The sequence below is a fragment of the Tachysurus fulvidraco genome, chromosome 14 (genome assembly GCF_022655615.1).
Source record: "Tachysurus fulvidraco isolate hzauxx_2018 chromosome 14, HZAU_PFXX_2.0, whole genome shotgun sequence".
NCBI classification, from domain to species: domain Eukaryota; kingdom Metazoa; phylum Chordata; class Actinopteri; order Siluriformes; family Bagridae; genus Tachysurus; species Tachysurus fulvidraco.
In genome coordinates, this window is record NC_062531.1 from 3,019,952 (window position 1) to 3,047,751 (window position 27,800).

The window sequence follows — 27,800 nt, forward strand, 5'->3', positions numbered from 1 at the left end:
TCAGGGTCAGACTTTGGGGTGTCAGGGATGTTGCAGGGAGTTAAAATTCAAAAACGATGTTATGCATCTCAAGGTAAAAAATCTCATCCGTTCGCAATCCCGATGAGCTCTATACTGTGGGGATTCAGGGGTTTGGGGGTGGGGTTTGGGGGGGGAGGGAGGAGTAGTTTCGAGTAAGAACTTAACTTCAGAGATTCTACTAAGATTATCTGCCATGCGCCCATGTCAAAGATACTGTGGTCATCTGAGCTTTTTAATATTTTTCCTCTTAGAAAGCACCATGCACTTTTATATATATATATAATCGATAAATAGAGATTCTCATGTCAGCACCTTGAACACAATCATGTCGTAATGTAATCGGGGTCTCGTGATGAAAACAAAAGAACTGGTGTGGAAAAAAAAACAACAGAAGTGCTTTTGAAGGCTAAGTTCTGGGAAAATGCCAGTTACGCTACGGAGCTTTAGTCCTTGCAGATCTGTTGATGTTGTTGATGTGGTATTGTGTGTGTTATGTAGTTATGTAACCTGTGTTGAAGCCCCACAGGATCGAGAATAAGAGTTAGGGATGCATCGGTAGTCATAGCGACAGTCGTCTCGGGAAAATCTGACGGAATTGCACTCGTACTAAAATGTTCCCGATATCAGGTGATACTCAGTGTTGTGCAAAGGGAACGGTGTAAAACAAACTAGATCATTTTTTTGAAGATTCGTTCAATTAAAAGTATGACACGAAGAGTTCATAGTTAGCCACAAAGGGCAACGCTCAAGCAATTGCTAGCATCAGGTATAAAGTCACGATTAAAACAGAAACCGAATGAAACAAACCGCCTCTTCTCTGCTGCGGCTCGGTCCCATCCAACTGGACTAATGTAGCTAGCTACTAACTAGCTAAGTAACTAATGTAGCTAATTCGAATTTTGTTGCTAGTTCACGTAAAAAACAACAGATTTTATGCTTCAGGCGTTAAAAGAACAAGCCTAGTTGAATAAGCGGCCCTTTTATGGACGACGAGTTATCAATGCATCCCTAATAATAATAATAATAATAATAATAATAATAATAATAATAATAATAATCAACTGAAACTTTTGCAACATTGTAGGCACTTTTCATGGCTCTGGGATTAGTTTGGGTTCGGTAGCAGATTTATAAGCCCTGATGTTCGTTCACTAACATTTGGAACTCAGCACACAAGCCTGCTTTAAAGAAATCCAGAGAAAGAGATCACTACACTCGCTGTCCCCATGCAAAGCATCCTGGGAAGCCCAGAGCCACATGGCTAAAACGTCAGCAATTTGGCTTAAATACAATCAGTTTTCTTGGTTTTGTGTGTGTGTGTGTGTGTGTTGTGTATTAGATAATAAAGCAAAATAATAGGGATCCAGAAAAGTGTGGGGGTTTAAATAGAAATAACGATAATAATAATAATAATAATAATAATAATAATAATAATAATAATAATAATAATAATAATAATTCCTGGAAGCACGGTTGTGGCGGCACTATCGATGTCAGGATACCTGACTCGAGCAGGACGTCGGATCGATCGGATTGTTCTGTTCGGACGCCGAAGCTAACGTGATAAGAGAATCACACAACTATTCATTTTGAAAATTGAAATAAAAAAGACAAAAAAATAAATTTAAGTCAAGCCTGCAGCATTCATATGAATAATTAAAAGTAGTGCAATGCCTGTAATTTCCAATGCAGTTTACACACACAAAAAAAGAGAAAAGATAAAAGACAAAATAAAAATCAGTTCTAAACCCAATACTGTCTTATTAGTGACAGAACTCTAGGACCTACTCCCTTTGTCACTCTGTAGGTTAACTCCACTCTTAGTTCTACTTTTATCTACACGGTTCGGGGACATACAGAGGAAGTAGTTCACTAGGATGAATCGGGGGTTTTAGACGTGTACGGACGTCATACACACCCACGCAAACACACACACACACACACGCGCGCGCGATCCAGGTACGCTGCATTCCTTCACTTTTCTTGCTTTTTTTTAACGAACGATCTCGAGCGTAGGCTAGCGTTTAAAAGATCGCCGTTAGTTCCGGATGTGCCGCTAATACGGATCACTGTGTGCTTTTTTTTATTTAAAAAAACAACAACAAACAAACAAACAAACAAACAAACAAACAGGATTCTCATCACGCCGCGATATAAGAATATTTCTTCAATCGTGTACATGTCGACCTCAGTTTTAGCAGATCGTTCAGGAAAAACGGAAAAAAGGTTCTTCAAGGAACAATAATGACATTTTTAGAAATAATTTTAAGGGAAAATTTTTTTTAAATGAATTTCTCAGATTTTCGAAATATGATTTTTTTTCTTCTCGTTTTCCAATTTCATGTTAACTTAAAAGAAAAGAACGCAACGTACGTGGACCACACACACACACACACACACACACACACACACACACACACACACACACACACACACACACACATAGTGAACGATTTTCAGCATGACACAGAAAAGACAAAAAGGTGCTCGGTCACACGCCGAAATCATCCGAAGGCTTTGATTCGGCCTCTGCTTAGTGTATTAACAGTACAAGCCATTTCTGAAGACTGTTTGTAAGGGCGTGTCAGTATGTGTGCGTGTGTGTGTGTGTGTGTGTGAGCGTAATGTGACCTAACACACACACACACACACTGTCTGTGACCTCAAATGCCACAAATGTACCAAAGGTTGAAGAAAAAGAAAAAAAAAACAAAACAGAAATTCAGGCACCCACTAAAAAAAGTGGATCTCTGATACAAATGTCAGATGCGATGCATTAAAAAGAAAAACAATAACGTGATTGTCAATAATAAAACTGGAGAAAAAAACGGCCGTTTCGGGCCGAACGTTAGCTGAAGGGAAATTAAGGGGAAGTCATCGACCCTTCATTCTGCCCCCAAACCTCTGGCCACATTCAAATTTGTTTAAAATAAAAACCCAAATTAGGAAATAAAAAGGAGACAATCAGCTCTGAACATGTGGGAAAGTCCTAAAGCGCTTAAAAAAACACCCCGTCCATCATCAGGGCTTCCTTTTCCTGGAAAAAAACGTAGGTATTTTGCATATATGAGAAAGCAGCACCTGTAGCAGAGGGAGGAAGAGGAAGAGGAAGGAGGGCCCTTCGTTTCCAGAAGCCAAGGGGAAGCAAAGTGGGCGTGGTTTATTTTTTTTTTTCCCTTTCCAAAATTCCTCCTGCACGCTTCAGTCTCTGGCCTGCGGTTCAGTACGGCCACCCCTCCAAATAAACATCCTCGCTCTCTCTCTCTCTCTCTCTTCTTTACTCTTCTCTCTTTTCTCTTCTCTTTTCATGCATCCGCAGTCTCCTCTGACATTCCGTTCTTCTACCGTCTTTCCGGGGAATAAAAAGTTTTACTGAAGCGTTTTATATAGCTTTAGCCGTATATACGTGTGCACATATGCGTGGGGTCGTACACACATGTGCTGTATATATACAAATACTGCATATATAACCAACATTTTCCCTCCTGCATCTTGTTCTTGTTTTTCGTAAATTCCAACAATAACAACAACAACAAAAAAATCAAAATACGTGTCCACGCCCGCTTTGGTGTGTCCTCCGAGTCCAAATCAGTTCCCCAGATACCAGGACTGTGAGAGAGAGAGAGAGAGAGAGAGAGAGAGAGAGAGAGAAGAGGGAAAAAGAAGAAACGAGAAAGAAGGGGGTTCTCTTTTTCTTTTCCCCTCCCCTCTCCCTCTCCCTCTCTCCTTTTCCCCCCTTTCCTTCCCCTTTCCCTCTCTCCTTTTTCTCTCTCCTCCCCCCTCTTTTCCCCTCTCTCTCTTTTTTTTCCTCTCTCCTCTCCCTCTCTCTCTCTCTCTTTTTTCCTCTCCTCTTCTCCCCTTTTCCCCTTTTTTTTCTCTCTCTCTTTTCTCCTCTTTTTCTCTTCTTTTCCCCTTTTTCTTTCCCTTTTTCCCCTTCCCTCCCCTCTCCTTTTCTTTTTTTTTTTCCTCCTCCTCTCCTCCCCTTCCCCCTTTTCTCTCTTTTTTTTTTCCCCTCTCTTTTTTCCCCTTTCCTCTCTCTCCTCTCCTTCTCCTCCCCTCTCCTCTCTTTCCCTCTCCTCCCCCTTTTTTTTCCTTTCCTCCCTTCCCCTCTCTCCCCCTCCTCTTATCTCGCGGAATATTTTTCTCTTTTTTATTTTTTTTTTCTTGATTTTTTTATATTTTTTTTTTTATCTTTTTATAGTATTTTTTTTTGTGTTTTATTGTTTTTGTTGTTTTTTTTTTCCCTCTCTCTTTTTCCCTTTCTCCTCTCTCTCCTCTCTCTCTCTCTCTCCCTCTCTCTCTCTCTTCTCTCTCTCTCTCTCTTCCCCCTCGCTCTCTTTTCTCTCTTTTTTTCCTCTCTCTCTTTCTCTCTTTCTTTCCTCCCTCCTCCCCCCACCCTCCCTCCCGGGGGGGGCCCCTCCCCGCTGAGAGAGAGAGAGAGAGTAAAATTAGTAACAACTTAGTAACTTAGACAGTTTGGATTAACAAACAACATTCTGAAGCTGTCTAACAGTGTGAAGGTGAAAGGTTGTGTTTCATTGCTTTAAATCCTAAACCCTTTTTTCTGTCTGTCCCTTTGACTGTGATTTGTTCTACAGCCTCCACCTTGTAATCGTCCTGAAGCACCATCGTGAACCTCCATCCTTCTTCCTCTGACCTTCTGACAAACCGAGGGCTCTTCCAGCTCTGCTAAGGATCGGCCTGTTTTTCTTATTCCTCTCTACATGGAGCTCTTCTCTTTCTCTCAACGCTGAGACTCGTGTAAACAAAGGGTAACAGATTACCGTGAAGTGCTGATAAACGGTGTGTGTGTGTGTGTGTGTGTGTGTGTGTGTGTGTGTGTGTGTGTGTGTGTGTGTGTGTGTGTGTGTGATTTTAAATTACAGTCCTGAATAAGGCAAAACCACAGAATCCCAGAACTCCAGGCTGGGGCCAAAACGGAGCATAATGACTTGCACTTTCCAAGCACGGGGTAATCAGCATCTCCTGCCCCAGTGGGCTCCGAGAGCACAAATAGCTGTCAGAGTTTGGAGAGCAATAGTGCTATTAAACATAATACGGGGCTAAAGAGTGGAAAGGGCCAGAACGAGCGAGGCCACGAGGCCCCGACACATAATACGATTTTGGCTTCTCTCTCTCTCTGTTTCAAAAAACAAAATTAAAAAAATAAACCACTTTCCCTCGAGCTATAAGTAAGTCACCAACAATCCAAGACGTCCTGGGCTACACCCGAAAAAAAAAAAAGCAAGCACTTCTTGAAGACACTCATTTCTCTTGATGACTGCAGCTCAACAAACCTGCAAATACTTTGCTGCATTCTGATAGATAACAGACTTTATATTAGAAAAATAATTAAACACACACACACACACACACACACACACACACACACACACACACACACACACACACACAAAGAGCCTGAGAAACATCCTTGGGAGTAAAATTACAACCAGAAGAGCAAATCGAGCTGCCAAGGAGCTGAACTGTGTCCTGAAGCTGGAACAGAACTGTGGAGTGATGCTTTGGCACAAGACGGCACCACAGTGAGCGCTGCCAGCGTACACAACTCAGCAAGGGAGAGAGGAAAGTGCTGGCTGCTTCCTCAAAAACAAGAAGGCGGAGGATTTTTTTTTTTACTCCAAGGGCTTTAAACCCGACAGAAACGACACCGAGCATCCAGCAGATGGCGCTGTAGCGTTGTGCTGAAAAGCCATAAATGCTGGTAAAAAATTTTTTTTTTTAAAAATGATTTATTTTTACTCCATGGCTTGGATCCCTGTTTGGGTGCAGAAACACTAAATTGTGAGATCTGAACCCCTTTTGAAGCTGTTCAAACAAACAAAGCTGAGACTTCAGTGCAAATCTTTTTCCCCCCAAAGCACTTTTCAGAACTCGGCCTGTACGAACGTGCAAGAGTTATGTGTTCACCTTTAGCATTAGCATTAGCTTTCTGTGCTAAACCAAAGCTGGAGCTAACACACACACACACACACACACACACACACACACACACACACACACACACACACACACACACACACAGAGATCAGCTCACCCTGTGACAAACAACATGCTGCTGAATTTAAGATCTGAATTAAAAAGTCAGTCGTCTACAAGAACCATAAAAAAACTGCCATAATCATCTTAAAGGTTTGTTTGTTTTTCTTATTTATTATATATTTTTTTATATATTTTCCCCATTTTTACTTTTTTAAAGCAACTCTACTTGTATTACGTTATTGTTTCATAAAAAAAAATCCCATTCTATTTTTTTTATTTAGAATGTAAATAAACGTGGAACTCGATGGGATCGATCCTTTTGGAGCATCTCGACATCTCTTCGTATTTCCATGTATTTCATGTTTTGATAAACAACTCGATCCCCGAATCGATGCAGAGAAAACCTTCGACTTTCTTCCCTTCTTTCTCTTTTCTTTAAAATAAATAAATCAATTCCGTCCTGCATACTGGAAGAAAAAAGAAAATCCCAGCTCACGTAGCTTCTCGTGCGGATGCAGAGACTTCGAGATGTATCCGTTTGATGGATCCTTTGACGAGTGAGGAACCCCGACCGAACACCCCATACGCCCCCCTCCCCCCCTTAAACCCGGCTTTAAGATGGTGATTCCTGCCTCTGTAACTTTTATTCATTTGTAGAACCTAATTTTTTATCTCGATAGAACCTATTTTTAACATGTTTGTTTTTTTTTAAGACGGTCGAGAGGGTTTGAACGACTCCCGTGTCAGAGCCTTTAACAGCGAACAGCCCAGCGTTTATTCTGGAGCTCTTACGTTATACCAGCTGCTACACAGATCAGGATATTTGTATCGATGGCACTCTATTCCCTAAAAATAACCTTCTGCGCTGATTTCGTCCTGCAGAAAGAAAGAAAGAAAAAAAAAAAAGGCGGTGAAGAGAAGCCAGCAGCGGTTAGGACTCGACTCCAACCGAAATATTTAGTTTGCTATAAAAGCTCGAGGCTTTGTCTGGGTGACAGGTGGTTAAAGTTATGAAAACAGCCAGCTGAGACGAGGGTGTGTTCGCAGGTTCAGGAAGGGGGAAAAGGGGCATATTAGGCCACGGGGGCTTAACAAAATGACAATCTATCCATTTAATGAAACGCTTCAGGGGAATTGGAGGCAAGCCTGAAACATGAGGTGCTTTGAAAACACAGGCCTTTCGAACACATGTTCGCGTTCTGGATGAATAAGAGATTTAGTATTGGAGCTGGATTTGGAGCTTTTTTTCTTGCTGTATTTTTATCATTTATGAGACTTTACAGGGATAATGTGCTCGTCTGATGTCACGGTATGACGCCGGGATGAGAAAGTTTAATAGCAGAGAAAAAAACGTAACTTAAAGAGCAAGACCTTATATTCTTGTCGGGCGTTTTTGCCTCGAAGTTCTTTAGAACATCTAAAGTGACCCACGATGCAATGCGGCGCGTCATATGGCACGTCTACGGGACGATGACGGTGATATTGGCATTAGGAGGAGACTGGAGCGCTGGACAGAAATAAATAAGGCAATAAAACGTCGCTGCGTCTCTCCAAGGGCGAACGCCTACAGGCACCCTTAGGAGCAGTTTATAGTCTAAAAGCATTGTGGGTAATGATTAATGATGACATGTGAGGTGTACACGTGAGCCTATTTCCAAATCTGACGAACATAAATGAACTCAGCCTGCTGTGGACTTTCCTCCGAGTTCAAGTTCACCTTCCGATTACATCATGTCTGGTTTCCCCTAACAACCAGACTGCTCTGGACGTGAGCATCCTGGACCGGGGACACACTCGCCCTTCCTTTCGCTCTTCTTTAACCTCCTTTATTTTTCTCCCACACACGCACGCAAGAGTCACAGCGATCTGATGAGGCACGAGAAAGCTCCGAAGATTCGCTTCTAAGATCAAGCTGATATGTACTTGTATGTCAGCAAAATGTTGCATGCACACACACACACACACACACACACACACACTCACACACATGCGTGTGCTCCGCTATCACAGCAAACTCTCTATTCTCAGTGAGCTGCATTTGCACTGGTTATTGGGCAGAGAGCACTGCAATGCAGCAGCAACATTGCAACGTGTGGCTAAACCTTAGGTCCTGTAACCACACACACACACACACACACACACACACACACACACACACACACACACACACACACACACACACACACACACACGTGCAGCTGCATTTTGTTTACTGACCTCATTACCGCGCACTCAATAATCAAAGGTATATAATAAAACTCTTTAAGAAAAAATAGAATTGTCATACTAATAAATATGAATGAATATGCAAATTAGGCCCCGCCCCCTTCATCCTTCTGCTGGATGCAGCATGTATTTACTGTAACATTAGTACACAGCTACCTGGCCATGTGACTGCTAATAAACTAGCTCATGTTAACAACCAGATTCTAAACATTCGTTGTAATAATAATAGGCGCTTTATACGGCTGGTTAAAATTCGCTACAGTGCTGCTCTTTATTCAGGATGATAAACTGATGATGTAGAAGAGGTGTAGAAGAGTAAAGGTGTAGTACCTGAGCCTGATACAGACTCGCAGGGTCTCGAGGGCCGATTCCTACGGAGAAGCGGTTGGCAGGTGGTGTCCCGGGAGCAGAGTATGCTGAGAGAGAGAGAGAGAGAGAGAGAGAGAGACAGACAGACAGACAAAGAGAGAGAGAGACAGAGAGTGAGAGAGAGAGAGACAAAGAGAGAGAGAGAGCGAGAGAGAGAGAGAGAGAGAGACAGAGACAGAGAAAGAGAGAGAGAAAAAGAGAAAGAGAGAGAGAGAGAGGGAGAGAGAGAGAGAGGGGGGGGAGAGGAAGGAAGAGAGAGAAAGACAGAGAGAGACACAAAGAGAGAGAGACAGAGAAAGAGAAAGAGAGAGAGAGAGACACAGAGAGAGGGAGGAATAGAGAGAGAAAGAAAGAGACAAAGAGAGAGAGAGAGACAAAGAGACGAGATAAGAGAGAGGCAGAGGAGAGGAGACAAGAGAGAGAAGAGATGGACAGAGAGAGGAGACTAGAAGAAGCGAAGAGAGAGAGAGCAGAGACGAGACGAGAGGATGAGATGAGACAGAGTGACGAGAGAGAGACAGAGAGAGAGAGAGAGAGCATTGGTTAAAATGAATCAGCATTAAGACTAATGTGCAGTGGATAATGTATGGAAGCCTCAGTTGTCTAGGTGTTGGAGTGATGAACTGATGGAGTGATGAACTGTTGGAGTGATGAACTGATGGAGTGATGAACTGTTGGAGTGATGAACTGATGGAGTGATGAACTGTTGGTCGTCACGCGTTCGTACAGAGGTGTGACGGATTAAAGGAAAACCCTGAACCGACACGGAGAGCGCAGATGCTACCAGACAGATGCGCTGCATGATGCAATCAAGTAATTAACATCCCAGTACGTGCCGAGGTGTGTACAAAGTCCCCGAGCACGCCCAGTTAGCCTCGACTCTCGGGGCACTTTGACAGACGGCTCGTTACTAAGGGAAGGCGTGACCGGTTCTGACCGTGTTCCAATCCGAGCAGGGAGTAACGCGGCCTACGTGTTTATCTGCAAACGTAAACCGCGTACGGCCGTATCGTTAAGAAGAGTCCATGACGAAAAGCGATCAGAAAATCATGCTGAATGATTGACAGGTGTGTGTTACGCTGTGCGGGGCATTTAATTGTTTATTTCACGACCACGCTTTGGCTTCCTTTAGACTACAAATCAATACAAACTTCTGGGTCATCTTTCTCTTAAGATGGAGGTTTTCTGGCCCACAACAACTCCGCCCCCAACACGTAACATGCGTATGAGGGACAGAAGTCTCACTGAAGGCTTTGAATCACGTATATCATTAGCCGTAGCCTTCACACTCACCACGTCACAACCCAGAAGGCTTATGAGAGATTTTGTTTTGCAGTGACACGATGGGTGGAGAAACAGCGTCTCAGCCTTCTCCATCAAAACACCGCCTTTTGTAATGAAGAAGGCTGTTCGAAGCTCGGGTGCAGTTCGACAGAGAATCTATACTAAGAGGCAGGGAAGATGTTTATCTAACCTAAGCACTTTGAATTTGTCTGTGCAGCGTGTGCTCCGTGTGTGTGTGTGTGTGTGTGTGTGTGTGTGTGTGTGTGTGTGTGTGTGTGTGTGTGTGTGAGAGAGAGAGAGAGTCGGTGCAGAGCATATAAACACACAGCCGCACGAAAGATATTGTTTTGCGCCTCGTTAATGAAAACTCGCCTTAATGTTCTCTTATACAACGCTGAGTAATTAAAAAAAGTCAGACGTGTTTATCTGTGCCTCTCTGAGGAAATCACACTCACACACACACACACACACACACACACACACACACACACACACACACACACACACACACACATTTTTCAAGAGGTTTGAACCCGAAACATTCGTTCACATCAGCCTCAGCCAATTGGAGATCAATAACTATTATGCAGACAGACGCTTTAATCGTATTCAGTGAGACGAGAAGGACGCAGGCCGCACATCACTGCAGCTTGTGTGTGTGTGTGTGTGTGTGTGTGTGTGTGTGTGTGTGTGTACGTGTGTGTTTGACTCTCCTCAGCATTTCTTAATGAAATTACGATTAATAATGAACGGCAGCATCGATGGCAGACTGCCTCGTCATCTAAAGCGAAGCGCACGGCTGTTTACGGGCATCGGCGACGCAGCGCGATCGAATTTATTCGTTTTCTTGCACGAGGCGACTCGCTGTACATATGATCCTCCTCCATCCAGCAGGAAAAGCGTCACAGATCAACCTCCAAGATGCGGCTTAGCCACGTTATTATAAAACGTTTTATTTTATAACCCCATGGTGAGATTTTTAAGCCATTAAAGCGTGTGATCGTGATAATAGCGAGAGGAGATCGGCAGCTCTGAGCCGACCGGAGCAGGAGATTATCGCATGTCTGGACGATTAAAGAGTTTTGGGATTGAGTTTGTAAAAATCGCTGGTTTTGTTGTGTCATGATGTGTTTCGCTGTTCGTTGTGTGTGTGTGTGTGTGTGTGTGTGTGTGTGTGTGTGTGTGTGTGATGATTAAAAATCTCTAGAATGTTCTCTCACAATCACGGAGCTTCTTTAACCTTACATTACAAAGCCAGGACGTGTCGCATGTAAACGAGTGATCAAAATAGTTCTAGCTCAGTTACGCCATTTAAACCGCTTTCAGTCCTTCTCCACGTCTACGGGAAGCAGACTCGGGACTCGCTTACGGTTTATCGTAAAAACGCCGCACGGCTACGTGTCTAAGAAGCGGGGAAGAAGGGAGCGAGGGCGTCACAGTGAGCCACTTACTGGGGGAGGTGGGCGAGGAGGCGGCTGCGTCTGGCGAGGTGCTGCTGGGTTTGGAGTCAGGGGGCAGCGTGAGGCGAGGCAGAGCCGGGGGAGGCGGGGGGGCCAGCATCTGAGAGGAGATGTAGTGGGGGGGGACCTTCACCTGACCACTGCCATTCAGCTGCGGGAGAAAGAGAGAGCAACGGTCAGCCAGCACCTACACAGCCAGCTTGGGGCCAAACATCCACATAACACAGTCAGCTGCTCTCTCTCGCCCGCCGCCTCGCTCGCCCCGTCTGCCTCAATCCCAGTTACGCTTTACTAACTAACATTACACGGTTTTCTCAGCTTTGCTTAGGAATCCTTACATATTGCTAATTTTCTATCTTTAGTGCAATTACTGACGAGAAATGAACGCACCTGCCCTGGGTGGCACAACGAGTGGCACGACGGAGAAGGGGCTCGCTCGCCTCTATAACTGCCCTCGTGCTTCGTTATCTGCGTATATTCGGCTTGCATTCTACTCAACCTTAGCGCCGTCACTCCAGTTACTTAACTAGCGAGAGAGATATTCCCCGACTGCTCGCTCACCTCCCTCTGATCTTTCTTACCCCGACCACACCACGGGCTCAGAGCACATCACCTTCACACAATGAAACCCTCTACACTTTACATTAAACCCTCTAAACTGCCCCACTGCTCGATCCCACATTCAGAACACTTCTCAATCCCACATACTCATTTATCCTTTATCTGGATTTTTAGTTTCTGTCTTTCTACTCACCAGGATGCTCTCGGCGTTCCTCAGACACCCACTTGCTCCTTCACCTAGGCTTCGTATCGGACGACGGGGTGTGTGTGTGTGTGTGTGTGTGTGTGTGTATATGTGTGTGTATAAAGAAATCTAGGTATATATTCACCTTCGTTCTTTTTTTTATTATTGCTACGTTGATTGATTGGTTGAACACGAGCTCTACCGAATCGGCTCGATTTCCTGCGATCGCAAAATCGCCCGAAGGAGCCGCATCACAGTTTAATTTATCGACTCCTCCTCCTGTCTCTGTGATTATCACTAAAAAGACACCTTCTAAAAATGTACGGATATTAATCCCGCTGTGTACCAGGTTACTAACCTATTTCACTGTATGTTCGTTATAATTTATTACACTCTATGCTTCCCGTTTTCATCACATTCTCGGTTTCTCGTCGGTTCTGTCCGCCGTTGCGTTGCGTTGCGGGACGAGAACCTACAGTAGTAACCGAGAACTAAGGAAACCCATTGCACTACGTTACAGAATCCCTTCAACCGCTTGAACCCTTATGCACTGTTTTGGTGCTTGTATTAGGAACATAAAACCTTCGGCTTGCAGTCAATGAACTGAGAGAAATGAGCGTAAGGTGGAACAGCGATCCTGAGCCTGAGCCTGAACCCTGTGGATGGTGGATTCTTGTGGTGTTGGTGGTCCGGGGAAACCGAGAGGAAGTCGCATGAACCAAATCGGTCCAACATACTGTAAGCTTTTCTCAGACACCTCAACTTACAGGCGTATTTGTAAACGTTCTCATTTATGTATTTACGTCTCCCGATGGTTTAAGATCCGAGCCTAGCTCCGCCTCTTGCCACACCCCCTCCATCTCTCCTTCCCTCTCCGTCAGCAGATATATGAGAGACGGGGTAATGTTCTGGCCGGATGTTCTGGCAGACAGCCGTTTATACCTTGTTGGTTCTCCCTCTATCTGTCTGCATCCATCCATCCTCAGGACCTCTCTCTCTCTCTCTCTATGCTGCACAACAACACTTCAGTGCGTGAGTCAGCGACATTGTGGGTCCGTGCTGCTGTCCTTTGTGACTGGCTGGCTGCAGTCGCACTGCGGTGGGGCGAATTTCAATGAGACTGCAGGACAGGCCCAACCTGACAATTCTCAAATCTCTCTCTCTCTCTCTCTCTCTCTCTCTCTCTCACACACATTCCGCCTGCGTCAGCATTGCTGCCAGGAACACACAGGAATCTCCTTGTTCAAACTCGTACTTTCTCCTGCTCCCTCTCTCTCGCTCTCGTTCCCCTCTAATGCCTCTCTTTCTCTCTCTCTCTCTCCTCAGATCTACATTTCCGTCTCATCTCTCTCTCTCTCTCTCTCTCTCTCTCTCTCTCTCTCTCTCTCTCTCTCTCTCCGTCTCTCTCGTTCTTGCCCTCGTTTCTCCTTCTTTCCCACATAATCAAACATCTTTCTGACTCAGGACTTTCTTTACTTCCTGTCGGTTATCCCTGGAGGCGAGCCCTTTGAAGACACCGACTCCCTGTGACTGCAGCGATGCCGTGACACTGCAGTACGAGTCAATGCTTGGCCTCGGGTGAAGGTTTAAGGGTAGAAACCTGGGCCACATCAAGTCACATCCGTGCACTTGTACAGCTTTTATACTTCGACAAACATTACTGTCGGGTTACTGCGGGTTCACTGTACAAATGGTCCTTCGTTTAAACCTTCAAGAACAATAATTCTTCCTTTTATTTATTTATTTATTTATTTATTTATTTTCTGTCATATCCCGGCTCGATAGCACGCTCGACGGCTAGGACAGGATTGAGGGCTTGAGCTTCTCAGAAGTATCTCAGATCTGACCGTTATGCTTCTACAGTTTTACAGATTTTTTATTATTTTTTTGCTAACTGCTCGCTATATTCGTGACCGCGACCTCCATGAGGTGTTCCTGTCCTACTATTAGAATCTACACACAATCTGCAACGCTAATTACTTAGCGGATCGTGAATACGATCTAAACGGTAGTGCTGAGGCTTAAAAAAGTACTGCTGAGGTATCCGTACTGAGAAGATCAGCAGTTTTTATTCAGAGAGGTTTTAAAATGCTAGACAAAAGTGCTTAGATATCTGTGTGTATGTGCGTACGCGTGTGTACACGTGCACGGGGGTGTGTGTGTGTGTGGTTGTGGTAAGAGCGAGGCGAGCGGGAGGAAAATCGAAGCCTTCGGGTCTGTGCGCGTCTAGATGTCTGTGGTTGAGTCACTTACACTCGGGTTACACTAAATACAGTCAGCGCAAGACGCGATAAGTGTTTATCTCTCAAACACACACACACACACACACACACACACACACACACCTGGTCACTCAGAATATACTGTATATAACAGTACATATAGTACTATAATATACGTATGAATTAATACGCATAGCTCAGAAGTGCTCTGTTCTTGTTCTACACCATTTGAAGGTCTGGTATCATTACTTTAGCATTGCTTTTGGTTGTGGGCGGAGCTACAGGCTTACCGGACTGGGCTGTTGATTGGAAGGGTCGCAGGCCATCGTGACCAGGTCCTTGAGCGGGTCTTGTGATGTGAGGTGGGGCGGGTAGCGGATGGCCGTGTGGGGAAAGTAGGTGGATGTCGGCTGAGGCAGGATGGGAGCCGTGGAAAAATGCAGCGACGATGATGGGTGCGGACTCCGAGATATACCTGCTGGGAAACACAAACCTACGCCTGTTAATCTAAAGTCAGTTCAGATACGGATTCACTAAATAAGCCCTAGATTGATCTGCAATCATCCTCAAGGATCTACTGAGAACTCAAATCAAACTGTTGATTTATTTATTTATTTATTTAACTTCATGGCCAACTGGAGTTAGTGGTTAGTTTAGAGCTTATTTATAGTTACTAATCTCTTCCCATTGGTCACTGGACATTCATTCATTTTCTACCGCTTATCCGAGTCACGGGGAGCTCAGGCGTCTTTGGGCATCGAGGCAGGATACACCCTGGACAGAGTGCCAACCCATCGCAGGGCACACACACACACATTCACACACACACATTCACACACACCCTAACACACTACGGACAATTTTCCAGAGATGCCAATCAACCTACCATGCATGTCTTTGGACCGGGGGAGGAAACCGGAGTACCCGGAGGAAACCCCCGAGGCACGGGGAGAACATGCAAACTCCACACACACAAGGTGGAGGCAGGAATCGAACCCCCAACCCTGGAGGTGTGAGGCTAACGTGCTAACCACTAAGCCACCGTGGTCACTGGACAGTGAAGGCAAAATGATATGCAATCTGGACGCTACATAAAGTGACATTAGTGGTTAAGTTGCTTTGTGATGAGATCAAGGTGAGCTTGTGATAAGTAACTAACATCAGCTAAGGTGTTTTTTTCCCCACTTGCTTCTTTGTGTCTGTTGTTACCTGAGCTCATGACCTGCACGTGTACATGCTTCACCTGAATCGGCTACCTGAAGAATCGCATGCACGGATGATCAGACTCAGGAAAACATCAGCACTTATATGTATCTGCTACAGGACTTCACGTGGCATAGTTCGTCTGTTTGCTTGGCTTGTCAGGTTTTCCTACATCTTTATTCCCCTAATCCTCACCGAGCGGCCGATTTTCAGCGACGCCGATTTCTGTAATGCGCCTCGACAGCTGTGATTTCGGTGCTAACACACTCTTCGTGGTGACATATGGCGGTGACGCTCCACCGGTTCACTCGAGCAGCCGTGCTAATTGTCGTAGCATCATTTGTGCAGATCATGGAGCGTTGCCAGACTACAGATTATGCCTCATTGTCCCAGAGACAATTACTTGTCAGAGAGAGCAGTGCTGTCTGCATGGTGCCCTCAGCTCTGTTATAAAGCGGCTCATATCACACACACACACACACACACACACACACACACTGCTCTTTTATCCCCTTAAACAGCCTGTCAGCGACACTGTATTAGTCTCAATATACCGTCAATACACGAGAGAGCGCTTATTACTCACCCGGGGTTCGTTCGTATACTTATCAGTCAAAAGACGGAAAGTTTTAGTACGTTATTGGTCTTTTTTGATGCAGGACTATTTTAAAGCTATAATCAATTAGAAACCTCCTTGTCCTGATTATGTGTATATGACCATGCAATGCAATACATTCACACTAGCAAGCGATGACCTTGTGCTCCAAGGCCTGTATTTAAGACAGTTTCAGGGTAAAGACTTTTCCCTAGTGATGAAATTCCAAAAAATTTCTTAGAAATGTGGGCATTTCCCCTTAGAATTAAAGAGTAGATCTTAACAAAGATAAAGGTTATTCATGAAGCACCTTAACCCTTAAGAGCTTCTTTATCGGAGGAGAAAATGGCCGAAAGGTGAAGAGGAGAAGAAAGGTATTGTATACAATATTTAATAACGTTAGTGAGTTAATAAGATGATACAGATTAGATCATGTAGGGACTATTTTTGTGACCAATCAGATTAGGGATAACATCTCAGACACAGAGCAGAAATACCATATATATTGTTTACATTTACATTACATTTAGAACATACAGATGTTAGAACATACAGATGTTAGACTGATGTATGTTCAAACATTTATAACATACAGATGTTAGAACATACAGATGTTAGACAGATGTATGTTCAAACATTTAGAACATACAGATGTTAGAACATACAGATGTTAGATAGCTGTATCTTCTAACATTCAGAACATACAGATGTTAGAACATACAGATGTTAGACAGATGTACGTTCTAACATTCAGAACATACAGATGTTAGACAGCTGTACGTTCTAACATTCAGAACATACAGATGTTAGAACATACAGATGTTAGACAGATGTATGTTCAAACATTTATAACATACAGATGTTAGAACATACAGATGTTAGACAGATGTATCTTTTAACATTCATAACATACAGATGTTAGAACATACAGATGTTAGACAGATGTACGTTCTAACATTCAGAACATACAGATGTTAGACAGCTGTACGTTCTAACATTCAGAACATACAGATGTTAGAACATACAGATGTTAGACAGATGTATGTTCAAACATTTATAACATACAGATGTTAGAACATACAGATGTTAGATAGCTGTATCTTCTAACATTCATAACATACAGATGTTAGAACATACAGATGTTAGACAGCTGTACGTTCTAACATTCAGAACATACAGATGTTAGACAGATGTATGTTCAAACATTTATAACATACAGATGTTAGAACATACAGATGTATCTTCTAACATTCATAACATACAGATGTTAGAACATACAGATGTTAGACAGATGTATGTTCTAACATTTAGAACATACAGATGTTAGACAGCTGTACGTTCTAACATTCAGAACATACAGATGTTAGAACATACAGATGTTAGACAGATTTACTTTTCATTTACTTTGTGGTCAAATGTAGGTGAGACTCAGTTACTGAAATTTCATTCACAGAGCTAACGAGTTCAGGTATTAATGCGAATTTTGAGAAAATGTGATCATCAGCTAACATTAGCTAACTTTAGTGAGCTGCATAGTAAAGAAGTTTGGTTCTGTGTAACTGGGTGATAGGCTAGAAAGAAAGCATGCTTAAATAATAATTATTTCAAAATACAACAGTACTTCCTGTTGGCTCACTGTGTTCAAGGGGTCAAATGTTTTTCTTGATGAAGTGTCAGAAAATCATGTAACAACATCTTCAGCAATTAAACAAGATCTTGTTCTATAAGACATTTACAAGCGCAACTCGGGAACACACCTGGCTTTTTACTGCCATTGTGTGAGTGTGTGTGTGTGTGTGTGTGTGTGTGTGTGTGTGTGTGTGTGTGTGTGTGTGTGTGTGTGTGTGTCTATGCTCACCGCTGTGCACTGCAATGACAGGTCTGTGATGTTGTGTGAAGCTGCCAAGGCGTGGAGAACTCTCCTGAGGAGATGGACTGTCCATCTCAGTCTTCTTCACTGGGGAGATACCTGAGAAACACACAGAGACACACACACACACACACACACAGAGAGAGAGAGAGAGAGAGAGAGAGAGAGAGAGAGAGAGAGAGAGAGAGAGAGAGAGACCAATCAATGAGCATTAGATGTAGTGCCATTACCGGCCACAGGGTGGCACAGTGTATTAAAAGAAATAACACACACACACACACACACACACACACACACACACACACACATTGGTTTTTATGGTGCTGCAGAGAACTGCAGTGTGTTTGGGATAATCGTGAGTCCCAGTGGACTTCCAGTAGTGTGTGTGAGACTAGAGGCAAGATGCCTCAGTGGTGGATCCAAACACACAAAGGACACGTTCATTATAATTACTCGATTGCATCATTACTCACTAAGACGTCTTCAGGTTCGCATTTATCACGCTTAAGTGTAGCATCTAAAGTCCTGTTCAGACAGAGTTAAAATTACGTCGCAGGAAGACGTCTGTAGCCGTTCTGATTGTCTCGTGTTGGACTGGATCTTATATCGATCAGAAAGATGGGATGTCATAATTCAAGCATAAAATGCTTTACACTGTAGGATCTTCTCCGGAAAGGGCTGGTGTAGGTGGATGTTTTCTTCCCAACCAAGCAGATGCCACACCTGAGTCACTGAAAGCCAAGATCAATTGATTAAACAGGATTAAACAAGGTGTGGTTCCTACTTAATCTGAATAGAAAACTTGCACCCATATCATCCCTATATGGATAAGATTGGACCCCCAACCGTCCATCCATCCTCCAGTCGATGCTACAGTCCACCTCCTTGTCCACCCACCTACTCTATCCTTGGATCAATCGTACCATATTAAAGAATGTACCAAACTCTTCACACCAAAGGTGTCATTTGTTAAACTTTCCTAAAGTGTGTATCAGACGTCCTGATATTTTACGCCACATCCCTAACTCGGATGTTTCTAAAGTTAAACAGACGGACATGTGTAGGTCCAGCTGCAGCTCGGTCTTATCTACTCGTCTTTTTGTCCCATAGCAATCCGCCAAGGAGGCACGTTAAAGAAAACCTCGTATGGGGCTGTCTAGACAGGAAGTGAGGTGGGCGGGGCTGCGTTCATGCAGGACGTCTCATCGAGTCCTGATTCCATAGCATGCTAATCACTTACTGCTAAAAAAAAAGGACCTTCTGCAGTCAAGGCCACCTTTAACTGTAAAATGTGTTTCTAGTGAGCGACCTCCACACGTCCTGTAACGGATATTTATTGGATCTGTAGAGCTGTTTATTGCTGAAGCTTAAAGCAACAAAACGCAGTATGTCCAATCTGACATCGTGCAAAATGACAGAGGTAAAATCCATTAAGGTTTGGTTTAAATCCATTCAGTAAAACAAACTAACTTAAACAAAGAATTTAACGAGTATGACGAAGGCGAGGTTCGATTTTCACCGCTGTAGCAAGATATTTCCCCGGACGCCAATCTGAGGCCCACTGGATAACTTTCCCTCCATTGGATTTTTATGAAATAGTCCAGGAATTGAGGATATACCTGAAATCCACAAGATGCGTGGCAACAAAGTCATAACGTTTGCGTTTTTATAACTATTTTAATTAACTAAGTCAAATTAAAATGACTAAAATAAGCCAAAGCTTTTTGCTAAGTCCGAATGTTCTCCTGTAAAGAAAAACATATGCTACATTCATATGTTGTATTTTTATTTTGAAATTAAAACATTTAATTTAGTTTATGTAGTAAATAATTAGTCTGTTTTTTAAAATATTTATTTATTTATTTATTTATTTATTTATTCATTCATTCATTCATTCATATATTCATAGATAGTCTCTTTTTCAAATTTATTTATTTATTTGTTTGTTTGTTTGTTTATTTATTTAATTCCTGGTCTGTTCGAATTTTATTTTGATTCTAGGTTTATGACAGACAAAAAAAGCAAAAAAGCAACAACAAAAAAAAGCATTTTACTGATTGTACAGTTGCAAGCAAGTAAAATTAGAATTTGTCATTTACGATTTTATCCATTTATTTTAGTCCTCAGATTGTTCCCTTTTTTACTAACATTAAATGCTACATTGCATAAATAGGGTTAGTTTCCCATAAGTCACGTTTCGATCCCCGAGCTATTCTGTTTGACGACTCTTAAAAGTGTCGACTTTGTCGTTCTTTGTGTGTCAACGGTTTGATTGTTAACGACAGCAACAGGTTTTACATCAGTCACTGACAAAAACGTTCAAAACCTAAATACAACTCTGATTACACGGCAGACAGCATGTTACAACCACTACAACTACATTATAACCACATGTAAGGAGGCACACACGCTCACACACACGCGTGCACACACACACACACGCACACACTCCTAAAGTAGCTCACAGTATGGTTTATATAACCACGGTGTGACCTAGATTCACTGCAGCCAGGTTTGCCCTGCCCAGGTGTTTCAGCTCTGCTTACACTGCAATTTTTACCTACAGTACTCTCTCTCTCTCTCTCTCTCTCTCTCTCTCTCTCTCTCTCTCTCTCTCTCTCTCTATCTCTCTCACACACACACACACACAGACATACACACACACACATACACACACACATACACACGCACATACACACGCACACACATACATGCACACACACACATATACACATACACACATACATACACACACACACACACACACACACACACACACACACACACACACACACACACACACACACACACACAGCAAGATTTTCAGGCTGTTAAACAGACCTATGAAGCTCCATAGCCGTTGTAGATAAATCTATATTGTGTCGTACTTTTTATTTATTATAAGATGATGATTAATGATAAATGATAAAGCATTTTGTCTTCTTATATTCACAAGAACTGTTTAATTTTTAATTATTTTTTTTAAATAATGTTTTAAAATGTATATACATAAGTTTAAAAAAAAAACAAAACTTTATTTACAGCATTTAGCTGACATTTACAGCATCTAGCAGACGCCTTATCCAGAGCAACTTACATTTTTAGCTCATTTTTTATACAACTGAGCAATTGAGGGTTAGGGGCCTTGCTCAGGGGCCCAGCAGTGCCAGCCTGGTGGCTGTAGGAATCGAACTCACAACCTTCCGATTGGTAGCCTAACACCTTAACCACTAAGCTACCTCATTCCCCTTTATGCTCCAAGTAATTATCCAATTATTAATTTCCGCTTTTATCTTACATGACAGATTCACACGTTTTAGAATAAACAAAAAACATTTTTCAGTAGTTTTCAATCATTTTAATATTTTAATAAGAATGAATTCAGGTTCTATAAAAACAAAAACAATATTAAAATGAATGAAAACGACGAAATAATATCGGTTCATTTTTTACATTTATTTATTTTTTAAAGCTTTAAAAATTGTCGACTGTGTAGTTTGTTAGTTTGTTCTGTGTTGCTTTTCTTCGAGTGAAATAATTTGCGTTAAGGTTGACGAAGATTTTTACAAAGCTCTGCGTACAGATTGTTTTCTTGTAATAAGTAGTTACCTAAACATTAGAAAAAGGAAGCCGTTTAACTGTAAAATAAATTCTGCAGGCCTATAATTTCTAAGAACAATATTATACAAACGTCAGGGCTGTAATTTAAAGGCGTGGAATAATATTTTGTCTGTAAAACTAATTGCTGAACTTTCCCCAGCATATTTAAGGTGCTTGTTGTCTCCATTTTTCTGCACACTTCTGCAAAAAAAAAAAAGCCAGTTCATGAATTAATGATGACCTGCAGCTCTGTTTAGGAAATTCAAAGCCAAGGAGCGGCACGAGGCAAAGCTGAGGCAATGCTGAGGTAAAGCTGAGGTACAGCTGAGGTAAAGCTGAGGCAAAGCTTCCTACAGGACAAGCCCAAAGGACGATATGTTGGTGTGAGCTTCTTCAAAAAGTGTTGAGTGAAGCTCAGTAGATTTGAGTTGTGTAATGATAAGTTGTATAATTAGAGTTGAGTTGTATAGAGTTGAGTAATTAGAGTTGAGTTATGTTGAGTTTGTGTAATTACAGTTGAGTTGTGTAGTGTTGAGTTGTGTAATCAGAGTTGAGTTGTGTAATCGGAGTTGAGTTGTGTACTTGGAGTTGAGTTGTGTAATTGGAGTTGTTTGTGTAATTAGAGTTGTTTGTGTAATTGGAGTTCAGTTGTGTAGCGTTGAGTTTGTGTAATTTGAGTTGAGTTTGTGTAATTATAGTTGAGTTGTGTAGAGTTGAGTTGTGTAATTAGAGTTGAGTTGTGTAGAGTTGAGTTCTGTAATTAGAGTTGAGTTGTGCAGAGTTGAGTTCTGTAATTAGAGTTGAGTTGTGCAATTGGAGTTAGGTTGTGTAGAGTTGAGTTTGTGTAATTAGAGTTGAGTTTTGTAATTAGAGTTGTGTAGAGTTGAGTTTGTTTAATTTGAGTTGTGTAAAGTTGAGTTTGTGTAATTAGAGTTGTGTAGAATTGAGTTCTATAATTAGAGTTGAGTTGTGTAGAGTTGAGTTTGTGTAGTTAGAGTTGAGTTGTGTAATTAGAGTTGAGTTGTGTAGAGTTGAGTTTGTGTAGAGTTGAGTAATTAGAGTGGAGTTGTGTAGAGTTGAGTTGTGTAGAGTTGTGTAATTAGAGTTGAGTTGTGTAGAGTTGTGTAATTAGAGTTGAGTTGTGTAGAGTTGAGTAATTAGAGTTGAGTTGTGTAGAGTTGAGTTGTGTAATTAGAGTTGAGTTGTGTAATTAGAGTTGAGTTTGTGTAATTAGAGTTGAGTTTGTGTAATTAGAGTTGAGTTTGTGTAATTAGAGTTGAGTTGTGTAGTTAGAGTTGAGTTTGTGTAATTAGAGTTGAGTTGTGTAGTTAGAGTTGAGTTGTGTAATTAGAGTTGAGTTTGTGTAGTTAGAGTTGAGTTGTGTAGTTAGAGTTGAGTTTGTGTAGTTAGAGTTGAGTTGTGTAGAGTTGAGTTGTGTAATTAGAGTTGAGTTGTGTAGAGTTGAGTTGTGTAATTAGAGTTGAGTTGGTGTAGTTAGAGTTGAGTTTGTGTAGTTAGAGGAGTTGTGTAGTTAGAGTTGAGTTGTGTAGTTAGAGTTGAGTTGTGTAATTAAAGTTGAGTTTGTGTAGTTAGAGTTGAGTTGTGTAATTAGAGTTGAGTTGTGTAATTAGAGTTGAGTTTGTGTAGTTAGAGTTGTGTTGTGTAATTAGAGTTGCGTTGTGTAATTAGAGTTGAGTTTGTGTAATTAGAGTTGAGTTGTGTAATTAGAGTTGTGTAATTAGAGTTGAGTTGTGTAATTAGAGTTGAGTTGTGTAATTAGAGTTGAGTTTGTGTAGTTAGAGTTGAGTTGTGTAATTAGAGTTGAGTTGTGTAATTAGAGTTGAGTTTGTGTAATTAGAGTTGAGTTGTGTAATTAGAGTTGAGTTGTGTAGTTAGAGTTGAGTTGTGTAATTAGAGTTGAGTTGTGTAATTAGAGTTGAGTTGTGTAGTTAGAGTTGAGTTGTGTAATTAGAGTTGAGTTGTGTAATTAGAGTTGAGTTGTGTAGTTAGAGTTGAGTTGTGTAATTAGAGTTGAGTTGTGTAATTAGAGTTGTGTAATTAGAGTTGAGTTGTGTAATTAGAGTTGAGTTGTGTAATTAGAGTTGAGTTGTGTAGTTAGAGTTGAGTTGTGTAATTAGAGTTGAGTTGTGTAATTAGAGTTGAGTTGTGTAGTTAGAGTTGAGTTGTGTAATTAGAGTTGAGTTGTGTAATTAGAGTTGAGTTGTGTAGTTAGAGTTGAGTTGTGTAATTAGAGTTGAGTTGTGTAATTAGAGTTGTGTAATTAGAGTTGAGTTGTGTAGTTAGAGTTGAGTTGTGTAGTTAGAGTTGAGTTGTGTAATTAGAGTTGAGTTGTGTAATTAGAGTTGTGTAATTAGAGTTGAGTAATTAGAGTTGGTGTGTTTAGTTGAGTTGTGTTGTGTAATTAGAGTTGAGTTGTAATTAGAGTGATTGTAATTAGAGTTGAGTTGTGTAGTTAGAGTTGAGTTGTGTAATTAGAGTTGAGTTCTGTAATTAGAGTTGTGTTAGTTGAGTTGATGAGTTGAGTTGTGTAATTAGAGTTGAGTTGTGTAGAGTTGAGTTGTGTAATTAGAGTTGAGTTGTGTAGTTAGAGTTGAGTGTGTAGTTAGAGTTGAGTTTGTGTATTTATAGTTTATTTGTGTAATTAGAGTTGAGTTGTGTAGTTAGAGTTGAGTTGTGTAATTAGAGTTGAGTTGTGTAATTAGAGTTGAGTTGTGTAATTAGAGTTGAGTTGTGTAATTAGAGTTGAGTTCTGTAATTAGAGTTGTGTAATTAGAGTTGAGTTGTGTAATTAGAGTTGAGTTGTGTAATTAGAGTTGTGTAATTAGAGTTGAGTTGTGTAATTAGAGTTGAGTTGTGTAATTAGAGTTGTGTAATTAGAGTTGAGTTGTGTAATTAGAGTTGAGTTGTGTAATTAGAGTTGAGTTGTGTAATTAGAGTTGTGTAATTAGAGTTGAGTTGTGTAATTAGAGTTGAGTTGTGTAGTTAGAGTTGAGTTGTGTAATTAGAGTTGAGTTTTTTAGTTAATTGATTTTTAATTAGATTTTAATTATATTTTAGTTGTTTAATTATATTATATATTTGTATTTATTGTAATTTCATTTATCTTTTCTACTTATAGTTGTTCTTCTATTTCTTTTTTATTCTATTTTATTTGTTTTCTTTTATTTTTTCTTTCTCTTTATTTTCTTCTCTTTTTTTCCTTATATTTTCTTTTTTCTTTATCTTTTCATCTTAGTTTCTTTTTATATTTCTTTTTTTACTTCCTTTTATCTTTCCTTTATTTTTTCTTTCTTCTCTTTTCTTTTTTTATTTCTTTTTCTTTTTTTCCTTATTTTCTTTTTTTCCTTCCTCTCCTTCTATTTTTTTTCTTCTCTTGTTTTCTTTTTTTCCTTCTCTCTCTTTTCCTATCTATCTGTTCTCTTTCTTTTTTTCCTTCTCTTTTCTTTTTTCTTCTCTTTCCTTTTTTCTTCTCCTTCTCTTTTCTTTTTTTCTTTCTCTTTTCTTTGTCCTTTCTTTTCTTCTCTTTTCTTTTTTCCTTCTCTTTCTTTTTTTCCTTCTCGTTTCTTTTTTTCCTTCTCTTTCTTGTTCCTTCCTTGTTCTTGTGTCCTTCTGCTTCTGTTTCTTTCTCTTTTCTTTTTTTTCTTCTCTTTTCTTTTTTTCCTTCTCTTTTCTTTTTTTCTTTTCTTTTCTTTTTTTCCTTCTCTTTTCTTCCTTCTCTTTTTTCCTTCGTCTTTTCTTGAGTCTGTAATTAGAGTTGAGTTCTGTAATTAGAGTTGTGTAATTAGAGTTGAGTTGTGTAATTAGAGTTGAGTTGTGTAATTAGAGTTGTGTAATTAGAGTTGAGTTGTGTAATTAGAGTTGAGTTGTGTAATTAGAGTTGTGTAATTAGAGTTGAGTTGTGTAATTAGAGTTGAGTTGTGTAATTAGAGTTGAGTTGTGTAATTAGAGTTGAGTTGTGTAATTAGAGTTGTGTAATTAGAGTTGAGTTGTGTAATTAGAGTTGAGTTGTGTAATTAGAGTTGTGTAATGCTGAGTGTCTGTACACAATGTTATAGAAACACAGTGTTTATTACAGTGTTATTATACAGTAAGTTTGCAGTGAGATTTAATACTTTATTTGAAACCACTGAGACCCGAAGGCACTACTGATAAAGTTAAAAAGAAAATCTAATAAAGGATGGGCTTTATTTAGAACACACACACACGCACACACGCACGCACGCACGCACGCGCACACACACACACACACACACACACACACACACACACACACACACACACACACACACACACACACACACACAGTCTCTCTCTTTATCACACACACAGTAGAGATACGAGGATCAGCTCAAGTGTCTCCTGAATCCGCTGCTTCAAACAAATCATCCACCCCCCACCCACCCTCCACCCACCCGCACAGTACTTTTCTCTGATTAAGATCTCCGCACCCCCCCTGCACCCGGTCATCACATTACAATTATACTGTACTAATTCTTACTTTTAGTTCCTAGTCCTTATTTACAAAGTAAAAGTACACAGATGCATAGCACACCTATCATACAAAACACACACACACACACAAGTCTATGATTGTGTAATTCTCTCCTTACACACAGGTTTCTCGGTTGTAGAAGAACGTTTATCAGAACCGAACACTTCCATCTGTTACATCATCAATAAAACTCTGAGTTACAAAACTCTCTCCTATTTTAAACCCTGCTGTGCACCTGGTGGAGCAAACACACCGTTCACCTGCACCGTTAACACACTGCACCATCTACACCATTCCTTTATTATTTATTTATTCACTTATTTTTAAAGCCTTCCAGATGGATTCATGTTGGAACGATCGAGGATAAAGCTTGCAGAGCGAACAGGTGGGATGCGTCACACACCACCGTGTGTGTCGTTTCTTGGTATTAATGTGTACTGAGTGAATTAGTGTTAAACTGTAGCCTACTTTGAACTTGAAGGAAGCTCAGGCCATCCTTAAAATGCTTAAATCATCCTTAAACCATCCTTTAGGTTTGCAGTAACATTCATTCATTCATTTATTTTCTACCGCTTGTCCGAACTACCTCGGGTCACGGGGAGCCTGTGCCTATCTCAGGCGTCATCGGGCATCGAGGCAGGATACACCCTGGACGGAGTGCCAACCCATCGCAGGGCACACACACTCTCATTCACTCACACACTCACACACTACGGACAATTTTCCAGAGATGCCAATCAACCTACCATGCATGTCTTTGGACCAGGGAGGAAACCGGAGTACCCGGAGGAAACCCCCGAGGCACGGGGAGAACATGCAAACTCCACACACAAGACGGAGGCGGGAATCAAACCCCGACCCTGGAGGTGTGAGGCGAACCTGCTAACCACTAAGCCACCGTGCCCCCCTTGAACTGGAGCTTCATAAACATCTCAACATCTTCTCACTAATGCTCTTGAGGATGAATGAATAAATGAACGAATGAACGAACAGACAATCGAACGAACGAACAAACGAATCCCCACGGCAACGCTAGAACATCTAGCGGAAAGCTTCCCAGAAGAGAAGAGTGGCGCTGATTATAACAGGAGTCAGATGTTCAACACGCGCATGTGAGTGATGAAGGGTGCACAAACTTTTGGTCATACAGTATAGTGTACAATGATCATGATTAATATCGTGTTGCACTGCTAGTGTACGTGTATCGAGCTCATGTGAAAGGTTTTAGATCAAATCCTCTTTGGTGTATGACTCTAACCTCCTTCCATCTCGTCCTGCCAGTTTCGGGAACTGCTAGCGGGAGAGTTGGGTGAGGTGTAGTATTCACCCCCGGGGCTGGTGTCGATGTCACCCTCAACAGAGCTGGACTTCTGCCTCTTACTCCTGCATGAGACAAACACAGAGGGCGATTAGACGGGACGGGATGGGACGGGGCGACGGAGCAGAGTACACGGCACGCATGGACAGGAAGTGACAAGAAAAGTTTAGTTTGTTTGAACTTGGCAGTGTGTTTATTAAAAAAAGAACATTCATCAAAACTAGCAGGGACAGTGAAGGAGAAGAGATAAATCACAAAGCCCAGAGGGCTGCTGTCATCAGAGTTCTCACACACACACACACACACACACACACACACACACACACACACACACACACACACACACACAAGCGTTTTGTAATGTCACTTTG

General features: G+C 41.4%; 1 protein-coding gene across 10 annotated transcripts in view; it reads right to left on the bottom strand.

Moving 5' to 3' along the window:
• The window catches only part of nfic (nuclear factor I/C), a 153,783-nt gene that overhangs the window by 13,818 nt on the left and 112,165 nt on the right, over positions 1-27,800 (bottom strand). For 4 of the 10 annotated variants that reach the window (XM_047800260.1, XM_047800261.1, XM_047800256.1 and 1 more), the window contains 6 exons: positions 27,370-27,494; positions 17,987-18,097; positions 14,621-14,823; positions 11,355-11,514; positions 8,581-8,666; positions 1,675-3,630 (listed from right to left, as the gene is read on the bottom strand). In XM_047800260.1, the coding sequence (XP_047656216.1) occupies positions 3,610-3,630; positions 8,581-8,666; positions 11,355-11,514; positions 14,621-14,823; positions 17,987-18,097; positions 27,370-27,494 (706 nt within the window). In that variant the 3' untranslated portion in view covers positions 1,675-3,609. Of the gene's footprint in view, positions 1-1,674; positions 3,631-8,580; positions 8,667-11,354; positions 11,515-14,620; positions 14,824-17,986; positions 18,098-27,369; positions 27,495-27,800 lie in introns of those variants that run through there. The other 6 variants (XR_007137768.1, XR_007137769.1, XM_047800259.1 and 3 more) reach the window with 4 other exon arrangements.